Source organism: Lathamus discolor, chromosome 6, assembly GCF_037157495.1.
Source record: "Lathamus discolor isolate bLatDis1 chromosome 6, bLatDis1.hap1, whole genome shotgun sequence".
Lineage (NCBI taxonomy): Eukaryota > Metazoa > Chordata > Aves > Psittaciformes > Psittacidae > Lathamus > Lathamus discolor.
Window position 1 is genome coordinate 62,379,282 of NC_088889.1, and position 17,038 is coordinate 62,396,319.

The following is a 17,038-nucleotide window of genomic DNA, read 5'->3' on the forward strand; positions in this document are numbered from 1 at the left end:
AGGCTTTATGGGTGTGCCACTGGCTACTCCTATACACTGCCCTTGCTCTGTCTCCCCAGGAGTTGGATGATGGTTTTGGGACCCCTAGTTCTGTTGATCTGAACCCCAAGCTGTTCAGATGCAGGAATGAGCCACTGGCTTTCCGCAGGTGATGCTCACCCCTTCTCCAGAATGGATCAGGACTGCAAGATAGTCAGCGGTGGGACTTTTCTGTTCTGCTAACCCTAACCTTGCTGCTAGTCCTGTCCAGTATAGTTTTACAGGCTGTATTAGCAGAGCAGCTGTGGCTGAGGTACTGATGCTTTCTGTACTGATTCAATCATACCATCTTCTCTGTGCTGGCCCCAGCCACTACAGGCACAAGGAGGGATGACTTTTTTGCTGCATCATCTAAGTCATTAGGTGGGAGAGACAGCATTGCTTGAAAGGCTTCTGCGATCCAGTCATGTGTCCTGTTTGCTCTCTTTCTCTTCATATGCATGTGTGCTCACTCTCCTTTTTTTTGTTTTTCTGCTCCAAACACAAGGCAGTGTAAGTGCAGCTGGTTTGGCATACACCATGCTGCTGTGGCGTCCTTTCCATGTTTGGGCCTTGAGTGAGTGAATGTTCAAGGCCCTTGGTTATTTCCAATGTGAATGGGTGAGCGCCAGGAATGCAACTGTTCTCCGTGTCTGGGGATTCATGGTCCTGCCGGTTGTGCTTAAACCCAGAATTTGTGATATACCCTAAAAGGCAGGTGTTGTGCTGTGCCCGTGGCCTCTCCCTGCAGAGCATCATCCTGTGGCATGTCCAAGCTTCACAGAGAATCTGATGAGTTGGCACTGTGGTGATTAGGATGGCCTTGGGGCTGAGCCCATGAAGTGCACTGAGGCAGTAACTGGCACAATGCAGGGGTCATGCAGGGCTTTGGGGCCTTTCAGAGGTAGCAGGCACTTTTCCAGATGCTGCCATACACTCCTGAGAGAGTCCTTAAGAGACATCTGCCTGAGCTGCTCTCTGTGCCTGCAATGCTGCTGCTGGTTCAAATGGTGCAGTGAGATGGGTGATGGGAAATGTTCATGGTGTATGGAAACAACCTTTGATCTTTCTTTGAAACTTACATCAATATTTTAAAAGACCTATTCTAAAATACCCTGCCATTTGCTAATTAAAAGGAAGCAAATTGGTAGTTAGGAGTGGCTTCATCTTCGCTTGTGCTAATGTGACAGGTAAGGAGAAAGTGAGGACTTTCCTGCCTCTGTGTTTGCAAGTTTATTACTGAAGGTGAAGTACATGATGTTCCCTAGGACTTTTTCAAAGAAGATGAGAAGAACTAAGAGCTCCAAGTGTTAGCATTTTAGATTCGTTAAGCTACTATCTAGACCACATGTGAAAACTGTCATTGCCTACTGAGCAGTTAATGTGCCTGTCAGTTAGGGCACAAACTGTTCTGTCTTTTGGAAACCAGAGGAGACAGAACTCAGTATGATTCAGGTGGCCTGTAATTGCTATGTTTTGCACAACACTGCATGAAGTGACTGAGTCTCAAAGTTGAAAGTGTTGCAATAAAGATCTTAAATGGGTTTGGATGTGAAGCAAAGTACACTAAGTGCCTGGAACATGGCAGCAAGAGATTTTTAAGCGCATTTCAATTTACTGGTAAATTGAAGTTTAGTAGTTAGTTGAAGTGCTTAGTAGTTGAAGTTAGTATACTGCTTCCTAAGTGGAAAAAACATGAAAAAATGGTGTATGCAGTCTGTACCATATGATATATTTATACACACATATTCTCTCTATAGTTTGCTTTGCAGTTAAGCTTGTAGCCATATGATGATATGTTGTGGTATTATTAACTATATCAGAAATGGAAATGATAGTTGCCAAATGAACTGCAGTGATAGGCTTCAGATTTTAGCTGAGCTGTGCATATTTTCAGGGATTTGCTATTTTTTCCACCCCAGAATCAGTATCTGTGGCCCTGAGAATTGCAGGTACCTCTAAAAGGAGAGTTAAATGATATAATCATACTACAAATCATGCTCGAGGACCTACTCTGTCTTTCTGCCATGCTGGTTATGGTTTAGGTGTGTTGGCCATGCAAAGAAGAGCATCCCCAGTTAGGGCAGGCATGCTGTCAAGCAGGTCCCAAGCAGTAACTTAGATGGCTGGCATTTGTAGAGGCCATATGGTCACTGTGCTGATTTAGGTGCTCTGTGACCCCTTGCGGGGAAAAACTGGTCTGTACTTTTCTGTGTAATTATCAGTGACATGCTTGCACTTGCAGTGTGCCTAAACAGTCTACTAGTAGCACAAAAAGTCAGTTGAAAGTTTCACAAAATCTCAGACTGTTCAAAAGCTCATTTTTTAACTATTTTTCCATTCACAAGGCTTTAAAATATGTTCTTTTAAATAGTTTCTCTTTTATTAAAAACCATCAACAACAGCAACAAAACCCGCAGGAGAGTTATACAGGGTAATTTGAGTAATGATCCTAAGTTACTCGGTGATTCCTAAAGAACAACAAACTATCCGACAAAAACTATGATACAAATCACTTTCAAGAGGAAAGAATGAGTGGCTCTAGTGAAACCCAGCTCACTTCTGATATCCTGTTAGATTGAAACAAGAGTGAAATGTAAATAAGAACATAACTTGACTGCTTATATTGATAAGCATATGGGGGTTTTGATGTACATAGTCATATTGATTGAACAGAATCTCATACAAGAATAAAATTCATAGTAAAGATGTCTTTATTCCAAAATAATAATAATAATGTGTTAGCCAGACAGCTATAAAACATCTACACAAGACTTTGGTAAGAAATGTTCATGGTAGCTTTTTCATAATTCCACAGCAAACAAAAACAAGGAAGGAAATCTAAAAATGCAAACAAACAAAATGTTGTTCGAATCGTATGCTGCACACAGAGTCCTACTGTACAGGTGTTAAGCCCCTAACTTTTACTTTTTACTATGTGTAAAGCCTCTACAGTTTGTATGTTAGGTTAAAAACCCCACAATGTACACACAATGCTAAGATCTGATTGTTGAGGTCTACAAAACTGAAATGACATCTGTGCTTTTCAGTTCAGCAGGATTATTTGCAAGATAGGAGAGATAATAGTTCTTATTTTTATTGACCGATAATCAGTGGCTATTACACTACTAGAAAGTTTACAGTGACAATGCAATACTTTTAGAGATTGTGTATCAGAGCTTCTTTTCTGAATAGAAAATCAACCTATTTTTTTTTTCTTCATTTGTTTTTATTTGTGTGGTTTTTTTACAAAATGTAACAAGCTTAAATATTGTATCAAGTTATGGGAAGGACAAGTGGTTTGTAAAATGTTTCAACAGGAAAACTGTGTGAAAAGCTGAACCCAAGCAGGAACAATCATACATTTCTGAGCCAGTGCAATCTATAGTGTCATTGCATGTATTAACAAGGTGTGGAGGGGAAAAATCCAACATTCATTACTTTAATAAGCCTAAGAGAAATGACTGGAAATCACACTGGGCAGCCTCCTAACAAAAAATATACAGAGAATCAAATTAGTAAGGACCACAGTGAAAGGGATGCCAAGTTGTTTTAATGCACAATTTTGTGGCACGTTTGGGAAGATGTTGTGTATTTCCTACATACCTAAAGGTGTATTGGGACTATGTAGTCTTGGCAAAGGGAGTAATTAAAAACCAAAATAGGTTAATGAAATGGAACAAACATGAAAATGAAAATACAGTGTTGTTTTTAATTGATTATTTGCAGAAGCAGGCATGATTTTGCAAGATTAACTTGAACAAGTGGTAAGGGTTGATGAGATAAATATAGTCCATAAACTCACATAATTTTTTTTCCATTCAGGACACTTTTTTCCTTTGCTTCCCCTGCCCCAAGCTCTCACAGACCCAAGCGTACAAAACCCACACTGTCGCAGCTTCTTTCAGGCTCAGCAAGAGCAGCTCACAAAGGTAGCTGGTGTGATGGTCTTGACTGCACATGTAGGTTTGCCCTGGCTGAGTGCCTGGCAGGAATCACTGTAGTCCTTCTATGCAAACATCTGATTCTTCATCAGAAATATGTTCAGCTGGTCACTCTTCCAGTGTCTGTATCATTCCACTGGGTTTTTTTGTTGGAGCATTACTTTTTGTTTTTTTAGTCATAAAAGGGTAATGCGCAAGGTAAGGTCATTACCTAGGCACAGTCTTGCTGCTACACTGTAATGACAGTGCTGTAGAGACATAAACTGCAGAAATTTTCAACAGGCAGAAGGAGGTAAACTATCTGAATTATATTATTAAATGAGCCAAGCTGTGCAAAATGGGGAGCTGTTTGGTTTCATCATTAAACCTTGTATTATTTTTTCCCTCCTGGTTTGGTTCACTATGGGCCTGAAGCCATTTCATTTGGCAGTGGCAGGAGAGGCTTAACACTGTGGTTGGTTTCATTATTTCCCCAGCTCTCCCTTCATTCCAGATCTAAAAAAGAGCAGTAAAATACCTTGAGGGAGTGGGATGTGACAACTGTGGAAGTTCTGAGCAGGCCTTGGAGTGTTCAGTGAAGAAATGATGATGAAAAGCCTACAGTGTCATGCAGCCAGCCCATCTAGCCCGCTTGGGTACAGGGAGGTAATGAGAGGATTCCCAGGGTACTGATGGTGCAGTTGAACAGCCTCAGTGGGTTGTGGTTCACATCAAATGTGGGCACTTAAAACCTGGGTGCCAGGTTCTCAGGATTGTGACCAAGTGTTAAGGAAGTGAGTAAATTACTTAAGGCTGGTTTAAAGAGACTATAAAGTAACTTTTTCTCCATTCATTTCTCTCAAGCTTGTTTTAAGTGTTCAACATCAACAGTCTTTATTTTCAGTGCATTGTTATTACTTATGTAGAGACATAGACTTTATGCTGCCTTTCCTGGACCAAAAGATAACACATCACCTTCACCATTCATCTTTGTTGTTATTCTGTTAAACTTATAGGACAGTGCTATATTCCAATAGCAAGTGAAGCCCAAGGTCTCGCTGGTCCTACACCTGATTACATGTAGGGGATGAGAGCTAAACTCTGCAAGAGATGGTGTGAAATAGCAATTAGAATGCTGAGGAGTTATTTTCTAATCTCGGGCAGTTTGTTAATCACTGAAGTGGTCAGGGAAGACATTAATCCTGGCTGGTATATCTACAAATAAGAAATTCTCACAAATGTAGTAAATTTTAGAGCCTCCTATACTCTGAGTAAAAAAACATAAATGAGACAGCTGTACATATATTCTTGTGTCAATGTGTAAATAATATGCTAAGAGGCTGACATTATTTCATTTCAGAGGCTCCCTTCCATTTGTTTGTTATATTTTTATTATTTTATAAACCTCTTTCTCTCTTTGCCTGTGATTAACATCCTGATGAAACTGAATCTAATTTTTAGTGTCTCGTGTGGAAGTCTTTCTATGACACAGCTGTTGCAACTCTGTATTTGGACCAATTTCTAGTAGTTCTGTATCAATTTTGAGAGGCAGTGGATAGACCCAATATATGAATATGAAATCTAAATATATTCTGACATTCACAGGTTTTCTGTGTGTGCTGTTTTGGCTGTGACTATGTAGTGGGCAGGCACCATTATTGAGCTGCACAAATTATTTCCTTTTTAAGATTTAAAGAAACTAAGACCATTTTGCGTGGACCATAGCATCCATGTGAAGAAAAGTATACAGGATAATTACTATAGCTTGACCCAATAGTGTAAAATGATAAACATGCACCTTCAATAGTATTGAACCAGCATCACTGAGATGACTCCTTGGCATAGTTATGGAATCACATAGGCACTGCTTTGGATTTTCAAAATCTAATTGAGAGAGAAATCCTCCCACATATGAAACATGTCACTTCAACTTAGTAATGTTAATATGCATGCATCCCATGTCTTTACTCTTTACAAGTAATGTTTCTATATGGCTATTCCATGTTCACAGATATGTCTGTATTTTAGTTAAATAACTCATAATGACTTACTATTTTTATGCATTAAGGGCTGGCTGGAGTATCAAAGATTTACTCTCAGCATAAACCTGTAAGGAAATATTTATAAAATATATTTCTTGCACCAGCAAGACTAAAAAGCAAACCACACTGCAAAAAAATGAAAACTAATATACACTTTATATTTTTGTTGTTGTTGCTTTAAAAACCAAACCAAGGTTGACTTTCCATTTAGCTCAGAGTGCATCTCTTGGAAGCCTTGTGTTTTGTTAACAAGGATGAACATTACATGCTCTTAGCTCCTTTTTGTCTTTGCAGCTAGTAAACTGAGTACTTTTGGACCTCTTCTTTACCATCATGTAGCGTTCCTGAATTCCACCTCCACAGAGTGTAGAACATTCTGTCCAAGCAGTCCATGGCTTCAGCCTACAAACTGAAAAAAGTCATTTGAGTAAGTTTTTAGTATTTCAGTCTAACCTACTTATCTCAGTGTAAGTGTGCACACTTACAGCTTTTGAATCGAAGAGAGCATAGAGCCTAGTTCTTACAGTAGGAATCAAGAAACCCCAGTTAAGTGTACTCAAGGTGCATTTGTCAAACACTGAGAAATGCTTTGCTTTGTTGCCAAAGCTTTCCCTAGACTGAAATGCATGAACTGGAGCTGCTCACAAACTCCTGTCATGCAGAAAAGAAAAACAGACGTAAGCATACTGAAAAATGGTTTCACACTCACCTGGATATTGCTCACTATCTATATTTTTTTTTGCTTGTTCACTTCTCCTTTTCTCCCGGGCCTCTTTCCAGCGCCTTTTTTCCATACCCGGGCCTCTCAGGCATTTCCTGACTCGACATTTTGTACGTTGGACAGTTTCTGGGCATGCTGTTCCTCCAAACTGTGGTTCTATTTTAATCATTCTTGTTCTAATCATATGGCCCTTTCCACATGAGGTATTGCATTCGGACCACTGGGACCATTCTGTTAGTTCACAGTCAATGGCTGTAAAGAATAAGAAATGTTACATGAAAGCTGTGAGATCTAAACATAAGGTCAAGATGAAACACACTGATGTGCCTAATGAGTTTTTGCACCCTGAACACAGGAAAGCAGCTTAAGCCTCCAGTCTTTTCAGCAGATGATGTGAGGCTACACGTCAAAATTTTTGGAGTTCATTTCTAGTCAGAATTACTATTTGACACTTTCCTCAATTTCTTTTTCAAGAGTGGTGCTGGCAGATCACTAAAATTACCAAGAATGTATAAATAATTCTTCCCCTGTGCTTTCTTCAATTCTCTCACCCGTATGCCTGTTTTATAATGAAAAGTTGTTAAAAATTGAGTTATATTCACAAAGAATCTGAAGTGTAAGCCTCTGAAGTGTAAGCCTTGCTTTACTGGCAGCGTTATGCAATAAGCAAGATTTGCTAATAGCTTCAAAAGTTTTCATCTTTCAGCACTACTTAAAACTTACAGCCCTAGTGAATAATAATGAAAATGATATTTCGCATAATTTAAGAAAAGCTGAATTAACAAATTAACTAATACTTTCTGTAAAAATAATGTGATTCATTTATAAAGCCTCATAAACCAGCTGGCAACAGGACACTAAAAGCAATCATATCTTACTTGTTCAGGAGCGCCTTGGGCGCTTCACAAGACTGCAAAGCAACTAGAAATTTGGACCACTCAAGAAGGGAGCAGATTTCAGTAGAGTAAGGTAAAAAAGAATCAATGCAGCTGTTTCCACAGCATCCAGTGGCTCATACGTATTCCTGGTTGCAAAGGGATACATAGATCAGATAAAAAAATCTATGATACCATTCAGAGATGTATCAAAGATGGAGCGAGCCTCTTTTGTGCTCTTTGTGTGAGCTAAAAGAACCACAGAGATGTTTTTAATTCTTCTTTCCTTCCTTTGTAGAACACACGCTGCATTTGAGTAAAAGAGAGGTTTTATAATTCTGACTTATTTACTATTGGGAAGTGCACAGACTGTTGCCTGAAGTTTGTAGTGTGATAAATATGCAGAAACAGTACGCCCAAAGCAATATTGGTCATCAGCATAAGGTTCAGTAAGGCAAGCTGAAATGATGGTCATATTCTAGCTCTCAGTAAATGAAAATCCACACTAATAATAATAGTACTACTAATAAAAAAAAAATAAAAATCCATATTTGCTATCCTCCCTAAGAGGTGATTCTAAAAACTGGTGATAGAGTTTTGACACATAAACTTTGCCATTCATAATTAACCTTCTCTCTCCACTTTCCCACACTTACGGCATTCGGGCAGCATGCACTTTTCTGCTTGTTCTAGCTCCTCATTGCAGTCTCCCAGCTCAGCAGCAGATTTCAGCATCCTTTGCCGGGTTCGCATGCCCTTCCCACATGTTACACTGCAGTCACTCCATTCAGACCAAGGCGAGAGTAGACAGGGGATGGTATCTGATACGAAAATAAAAAGGTAATGAATTTTTATTGTACATAAATTATGAAGCTACACATTTTGAAAATAATACAGGTGAAAAATGTACTGCTTTATCTGTCATCAGCCAGTTATACTTTGTTTGTATACATTTGGACAAAATGAATCATAAGCTGAATGATGTTGCTATAGATGCTCAGAAAACACTGTATTAAGTTGAAAGCTTTGCCTCATATTAATACCTTTTCTTTGTTGTCTTTCTCTATAGCCTATTTATATCTGCAGAATCCCAGTGCTCCTGGGAAATAAATAGTTTAAGAAGGTATGTTTCAATCATGACTCCTATAAAAAAATCTGTATTGTTGACGTGGACGGACTGAAACTCAAGTTGATATAGTCTAAAGTGTGATTATTTCACATTTTGTCTACTAAAAATCTTTTAAAATTCTTTGTCTTTCATGAAAATCTTAACATTTCTTGACATTTAAACAATATGAATCATAGAATCATAGAATACTTAGGGTTGGAAAGGACCTTAAGATCATCTAGTTCAATAGTCACAGTAAGAATGAGACTGGCTGACCAGAGGAAAGGAGTACTTCAATTTCTGAACTGTTCATGGGCTAAAAGGAGAGGGCATTGTTTTATTATAGCCTTATGATTAAATATAACTCATAATCCATAAATCAGAGTTGCTTAGGTATGGCTTGCTAATATGCACACTGCTGTCTGGGTAATACAGTAATAGGATACTACTGAATATTTTTTCTCAACATTCTCATCCTGCTGGTGAAACTAGTGCTTAATGCACATTTCTTGGGGGAGCTAATTTTGAGAACAAGAAAAAGCAGCATTGCTTCTTGTTTGGGTATATTATCTGTGTGACAGAGGAACATGTCAGAAGTTATGCCTATCTTTATAGCAGAGAAGAGAAACTCATGGACACTTACGGCATTCAGGCATCATGCATTTCTCTGCCTCTGTAGTTTCTGCCTTGCACATGGATCCATCAGCAGGAGTCATCTTGATCATTCTGTGTCGTCTCTTCATCCCCGTGCCACAGCTAGCACTGCATTCATCCCACTCTCCCCATTCAGTGACAAGGCAGCTGCTAGGGGCTATTCAAAATGGACAAATAAAAACATTCACTAGTAGAGCTTATGTAAAAACTTGGTTTGGGCAGTACTCCTGCTGTTGGCTGGGTTTTACAAAGCTAAATAAAATACTTACAACATTCCTCATTTACAATACATTTCTCAGTCTCTTCAGTAGGCACTTTACACATAGAGCCATCTTCAGGGAATTGTTTTACATATCTCTCTCTAGATCGCGTTCCCATTCCACAGGAAACACTACAGGGGGACCATGTAATCCAGTCAGACATCATGCAAGTGGAACCATCTAAAACACAGAGAACCATTTCAATAGCTAATATTGATGGAATTGCTGATAAATCTGTAGCTGCCTGTTTGTGCAATGTCACTTTTATGCTGCTTCTCACATTCTGTGCTTCCTTGATTGCTTACTTTGCTCCTTTTGTTTTTACTTCTGTGTACTTTGTGCACCAACTAAGATAAATCCAGTTTGTATTCTTTGGCAATTAGTCCTCTTTGCTATAACCCAAGTCACACTGCAGCAACCAATAGCTTTAAGAACTTTAAGGAAAGAGCAAACCCTACAAGAGGTTCTCCACTCTTTCCCTTTATTACCTTCATCACTGCAGCCTGGACCCATGCATGGCTGAAAATCTTGGGTATCTGGGCAGGGCACACTGAGGTCCAGCTGAGCTTTAAGCATTCTCTGCCTCATCCTCTTGCCCTTTTCACAGGTAGAAGAGCTGCAAGCCGACCATGGGGACCAGTTTGAATATATGCAGGTCTCAGGGGTATCATCTAAAAAGTAAGAAAAGGCAGTGAATATTAAAAATAGTCTTCCATTTGGCTCTCTTTACCTGACTGGTGATTACTTTAGATGCTAATAGGGGACAGTCTTTCCTCTTGCATTCTGTCTTCTCCATTTTAGCCCCCAACCCTCCAAGACTAATTGCCAACTTTCATTTAAAAAAAAATAATTCAAACCCCAAAAGGCTTCTCTCTTTTATCACTTCCATTGTTATTGTCATCTTCCAGGTACGCATGCAGTTCCTTTACTGCATAAGAGAAAGCTAATTGTAAATACCAGAAAAGATGAAAACCAAAATCACTTTTTGGCACTGAATAAGGCTTTTGCTCCTAAGTCAGTTTTGCACTTTATCCAAAAAATGACAGTGGAAAATGGAACAAAATGTAAATTAGTACAGCACAAACTAATTTAAAATGTACCTTCTTCTTTTTCCTCTGGTGCTAGATCTGCCACAATATCATCGATGTTATCAGGTACGATATTGCACTGCTCCCCCTGCAAAGGAATTATCGTGTTACAGGAAACTTATATGTGTATGCAGTGAGGGGGCTAACCCAGTGTACTGTGAGGCACTACTGCATCTGCAGCACTTTCTTCTCTTCTCATTCCTATGCATACTTGAAAAAAATCCCCAATTAAGCAGATGCAGTTATTACCACGAGTAGGAGAAATAATATGTTAAGACAGTTTTAGTTCTTTTCTGCCACAACCTTTGTTTGGTGTAGGTTAAAGAGGGTAGATTTGGGGTGTGGGGGGAGGATTGTTTTTTTTGGTTTATGAAGTGAGGTGTTTTGTTTGCTTAAGAATGTTATACATATGTATTATACCTTGCGTGCAATTCTCTCAATGACAACTCTGGCTACCAGCTTGATGGATCCTCCTTCTGGATCATAAAATGGACTTTGGGGATGATCTAAGCTTGTGAGTGGTCTGATCTTTTCTTGAGGCACTGTAGGTTTGTTAGGAGACTGCAGTCAAAAAGAAAAAAATGTTAAAGAAACAAATAATTGTTATTAATAATACAATTCATCTGCAGGAATTAAAACTTCTCCAAAATGCAAAATTGGGAAATTCCAATCTAAGATGAAGTCAGTGCAGTTGTACTTAATGGTGAGGTGTTGGATTTTTTTTTTTTTTTTTTTTTTTTTGTGTGTCAGGAAGCCCTTCTCTAACACTTCGGGGTTCAACCCTGAAGCTGGGTTCACAATAAGATGTGAGTCTTGTTGTGTGGTTAGACACAACTACATTAATAAAAAATATATATTCAGCATGGCTCCAGAGTTGTATTATAACTGGAGAAATTTCTTAGGTTCTAAGGAGACCAGGTCTGAAAGAAAAAAACCAGCCATCTTCTGTCACCTGAAAAGTGAGTTTGTGTGGTGTTTGAGGATGTGACTGTTCTTGTCTACTGTCAACTGTGTACTGTCTGTAGACTCACAGTGTAGGTATGCTTGGAACCTATGGAGACCTAACCAGTTCATGAACGTGATGTAACTCATTTGGTCGAAACCAGGACTTTACCTGAGGATGATGTGAATCTTTTTCTAGACTGAGAAAGTGATGGAGACAGAGAAAATGTACGATTTTTAGAGCCTTGTAGTGATGAGAATTTCAGAGTTTCAGTCACTGTAAGGAACAGTTAAGTTTTCTGTGCAAAACAGAACAGTTGGCATTGGAGTTGAAACAGTAGAAAACTTAAGGTGATATGGCTGCTGATGGCACACAGATCTGTATCAAAGCGGTTGGACACCTTGATACTTAGTTTTGAGCAGGCTAAGTCATCCATTTATTAAGTAGATGAATGTAATAATATCCTAGGTGAATGTAATGTTATCCATCAATAATAATGCTCAGGGAATTCAGATGCAACAACCGACAGTAGTTGTAGCATCTGTCTACATGAATTTTAATTAATTATGAACAAAATTTTTACAAGAGTAGTATAAAGGCATGTATGGCATTACTGTGGATCAAATAGCTCTAATTCTTCACTGATTAAGATAAACTTAATGTATTTAATATATTACAAATACCTCGTAGCTAATGCCACTGTCTGTGCCAGCATCCCAGGGTATTAAATCCTGAACGACTTTCTGAACCCAGCCACAGTCCTTGGTACAGAGGTCTTCAGCAGACAAACCCACGTTCCAGTCCGGACTGGGGCCAAGCATGGTGAGGAAGGACATCAGGTGCCGGTGACGATCGACAGAAAACTCAGCAGAGGGAGCAGCTCTCCTGCAAATTTGCCACAGGAAGACATGAATTCGTTTGTTGCTAGATGGAAATGAAACTGGTACTTCAGACTGGGAAATGCTGAACACTGGCACAACACCGTTTGGTACATAGAGATGGAGAAACAGGGTTGGGGGAAGACAGCTGCTCAGCCCTGTCTAGTTTCATTCTCCAAGTATCATCTGAGAAACAGCTCTGACATTGTTCAAGGAGATTTACAATTTAATGGGTGAGAGAGATGTAGCAATAAAGAGCTGCTGCAGCAGCAGCTTATGTCTTAGTCATAGAATAATAATAATTAAAAAAGTTGAAGTAAAATAGCAGAGAAATACTGTGAGGGTTTGATTGCTGGAATACTTTTTTACCTCCAAAAGAGAACAGAAATTCTGATGCCAAAAGTGCTTGGAAGTGTTACTTGTGTATGTGTGCAAGAAAGCACTCATTAACAGAGTTTTAGTGCTCAGCTGAGAGATTAATGGCCACTGCCAGCCCTAGAGAGTTCAGCCAAGACTGTCGTAGGTTTCTGCCAATGTATGTGAAAGAGCCCCTATTCATCCAGACTTTGTCAGCTGTTCTCTTAGGAAGAAATCAAATCCTGCTGAATCATGAAGTGCTCTGCAATGCTGACAAGCAGCTATCCCATTCCTCTGCAGATGAAAAATAAAATCAGGCCTGAACTGGAAGTTCCTGTTTTCAGATAAAAAGCTGGACCACTTCATGGCATCCTTCTGGTGAGCAACAACAAATGCAGAAGTATTTAAAATATGATTTTGGCAATTCTGCTCTTCCAAATACTGGTCTGGTTGGTGTCAGCCCAGGTTTTCTTCAGTTACAGGACTTGAGCCAATACAGAGTCAAATTGAAGCCTGGTTCTTTTTGTGTTTTATGCTAAAACACACTGCTTTTTGAGCATCCAAATGCTTGAGTCCCTGTAAAAATGTAGCATTTCATTGGTCTATTTTTCCTAGTTCATAGCATTCTCAGCATATTAGAAAACTGAACAGCCCAAAGACCGTGATTTTGAGTAGTTACCACAGTTTTAAGTGTAAGATGTCTAAAAATTAAGTTTTCCTAGCTCATCCTCAAGAGGCAAATGAAAAAGCAGGCATTTGCTAATGGGTGAAATGTTCTGGCCACTTCTGTTCCAGTGTTTCTTACTGCGTAAAGTCCTTGAATTAAGGACTCCGAGTAGAACAGTTTCTAAAAGTGATGACATTAATCCTGCCTTTCCCAGAAAGAGAAGCCAATGACTCAATGACTTTTTTTTTTTTGTTGTTCAATTGAACAACTTATCTAATGTAAAGTAATAAATAATGAATGACGGTATCAACTTCAGTCTGTGAGTACAGTATCCTGATATATTTGTCAAGTACATAGCAGTGATTAGTCTTAAAAAGCCTGTCAGCTGATTTCAATTAACTAAAGGATTTACTGCATTATATGGGTTTCTAAGAATTCCCTATTGGAATTTGTACTTGAAGCAGTACACAGCAGAAGTCAAAACAGTAAGAAATGTGTTTGCATACATGATCTTTAGATTAAGAATATATCTAATATGGGCATTGCAGATGCAGGTAAGAGTTGCGGGTCAGCTCTTGCAGGGGAAAAGCAAAGGCTGTGTGGAGCTCTCACTACTGCATCCAGCACCTGAGCTGATACTACTGAGTTGGTGTGTATTGTGTGACACGATGCTCACTGCTCTGTGCACATGTGCTCAGGAAAAGCAAAGAGGCAGATACAGTCATACAATTTAAAAGCAGAGGGTTGGAAATCACTTTAGACACATAGGAATGGAAAACTTTTTCAGCTGTTATTCTTGTGATAGGCACATATAATAAAAGCTTTGAATACTTTGTTAGCAAAGTAAATATTAATTGTGTTATTCGTATGAATAAAAAATACTTGTGTAGTTAAATTAGCCTCTATCAATATTGAAACTGTGTGAAGGAACACTTCAGATGTGCTTCGCCTGCAAGTCTTTGCATGTGTTAAATTATATCAGGAGATCTGCAGCTTGCATCATTTTCCAATTTCAGAGCACTCTGAAAAAAATTACCTACCTTCTGCTCCTTCTTTAAGACAAATAGGTACTTTTATGGCCATTTTACTGTATTTCATCCTGTAGCTGTTTAACAGAAATGTGAAGGAATGCGATGGATGGAGGCACGTTTTTTCTCTTTTTTCCTCCACTCTTGTTCAGACAATAATGAAGTATTTATATATTATCATAAAATGTATTTGTTACTCTTGCTACTTTATTAATTTCTGTGTAGTACCTGCAAGCAGTATATTTGAACCACAGATATATAATGTTGCCCAACATTCAGAGTCTTTGAGCTTCTGTAACTAAGGAGGAGAAATGGGCTGATCTAAGGCACGGTTAGTAACTACTACCTGGGCATAGGGGCAGGCACTGTTTGGTCTTTTACAATCTTAAATGATCTTCAGTGGGTTTTATTTACTAGGGTTTTTAATAAAGTGACAGATTTCAGATGTTTCCACTCTCCACATAAATGACAATTTATGAAGCTGTCAGGAACCTAAATCCTTCCAGGCATACCCCAACAACACATCAGGCTCAAGTGTCCTAAGATTTGCCTATGGGTATTCTGAAGGAATCTAGTGATACTCAAGTGCATCCTAAACTTGACCTTTTTCATTTCTGTATTGTCAACATGCCTGATGAAACAGGAATGTAGATCATCATCTCTATCTCTACTTTCAATAGAAGTATATATTATCATTTTAAGGCTCTTAAATTTTAAGAGTGTTCTTCTGTGACAGGTTGAGCATGTTTGGTAATGCCCACAGGAAAAGCCTAAAGTTTCTAACTGATGTGAATTTGCTGTGGGACTAACATGTTCCTTTTCCTTCCCTTTCACATATACTTGCATAAAAACAATGGCAAATAGGAGTTGCAGATCAAATCCTAAACATCAGGTGAGTTCTAGGTGACAAGCCTGAGAACCCCACAGGCCTAGGGAATCCTGCTTTCATTAGCTGAAGCAGACAGTACTTTTCCACTGTGAGCCTGATCCACCTTGCTCACAATTCCTGTCACTTAGTACAGGGCGAAGGAAAGTACCAGATAGTGTCCTGCATTCTAATGCTTTCCATCTTCTTTATTTTTATTCTATGTATGTTTTTTATCTTAGCATGATTTGGATCTCCAGCTATAGGGATGACACACTGAGCAGCACAAGGAAATGCTCTTCTTTCCCATGGGTTATTGTTGGCTGGTTATGTTTGTTTCTGGTTTTGCATGTATATGTTTCTGTGGTGGTGTTTTTGTTTTTGTTTTTGTTTTTTTTTTTTAAAGCTGAAAGAACACAAACATGGTTTTGATTTACAAGCTTTTCCCCTAAGTGACAATCTAGTTGCTATCACTGCTGGAGTGGGAGGTTAAGAAAGCCTTTGACAAACCAACAGAAACCTCAACAAACCTGCTTCAAGTGTTGAACCAAGTGTTGTGTTCTAGCGATATCCCCATACAAGGTAATGGAGCTCACACAAGGAAGGTGGATACAAATATTGAAAATAATATTTTCAGGATGTAAAACTTTTAGATTAATTTTGATTTAATATTTGATTAGTATAAAAGAAGTTGAAAAAGGCAGCCTAAGCATGTATTCTTTTTCTCTATGATATGAGCTAGCTCAACAAATTAGACTATAGAGTTTTGGAATCCATGTGAATTTTACTTCCTGGATGCTATGTGTACTACATTTGTGTAAGACATTTGCCTCACCCATGCTTAAAGCCTATTATGTAAGGACAGACCTGAATGGAACTGCTTCACAGTTATCCAAGTTCTGACTTTGGCGGTAGGTACAAAATAATGTTGTCATTAAGTGAGCATATTTGACAGAACAGGAGAGGGTAAAATACTGATGATGGGTCTTTGAAATAAAATTCTACATCAATTATTCTTCTATATTTTATGCTGGGGAAAAAATCTAATTGATTTCATGGATTTAATAACTCTACAGGGCATATGGTAGTTTGAAATAGCATGTAATTCTTCAGGTTTCTTCATAGAGCTGTATTAAGGTGTAATCATCCTAAGCCCATTTTTAGAGTCTGGATACCAGCTTCCTTTGAATATGCCAGGATCAGATCTCGCTTGTGCTAAGGCTAATCTAAATAGCCATTTCAAATAGGAAGAAAAAAGCGTACACGCAAGAGAAGCCCATATAAGTCTGATGCCTGTTTGAGGTTTGCTGTCAGTTCTAGGTGGCACCGAGAATGTGAAAACACTATTATTTTAAGCAGAGAGTTTAACTCATAGACCTGAAAACTGCATATTTTAGGGAAATGGTAAATTAATTACCTATTATACCTCTAGTCAGCAAAAGTGACATCTTTCTTTCTCAGAGGCTTTCACTCCATCTCATATACACTTCCCAGGATTTATTCATCTGTAAACCCTTTTGCTATTGATACAAACAGTATAAGCATGGAAACACATTTCACACCCCTGAACTTCCAACTCTGCACCTCCTGCCTACCAGCAGCACCTACACA

The 17,038-nt window shown here is 38.7% G+C and overlaps 1 protein-coding gene across 1 annotated transcript in view; it reads right to left on the reverse strand.

The window, feature by feature from the left end:
• Window positions 1-2,379: 2,379 nt before the first annotated feature.
• The window catches only part of SPON1 (spondin 1), a 195,563-nt gene continuing 180,904 nt past the window's right edge, over window positions 2,380-17,038 (reverse strand). The window contains exons 8-16 of the mRNA XM_065683197.1: window positions 12,316-12,517; window positions 11,110-11,250; window positions 10,702-10,777; window positions 10,090-10,272; window positions 9,611-9,781; window positions 9,331-9,498; window positions 8,236-8,400; window positions 6,693-6,956; window positions 2,380-6,392 (exon numbers count right to left, since the gene is read on the reverse strand). Coding sequence (XP_065539269.1) covers window positions 6,229-6,392; window positions 6,693-6,956; window positions 8,236-8,400; window positions 9,331-9,498; window positions 9,611-9,781; window positions 10,090-10,272; window positions 10,702-10,777; window positions 11,110-11,250; window positions 12,316-12,517 — 1,534 coding nt within the window. The 3' untranslated portion in view covers window positions 2,380-6,228. The remainder of the gene's footprint in view (window positions 6,393-6,692; window positions 6,957-8,235; window positions 8,401-9,330; window positions 9,499-9,610; window positions 9,782-10,089; window positions 10,273-10,701; window positions 10,778-11,109; window positions 11,251-12,315; window positions 12,518-17,038) is intronic.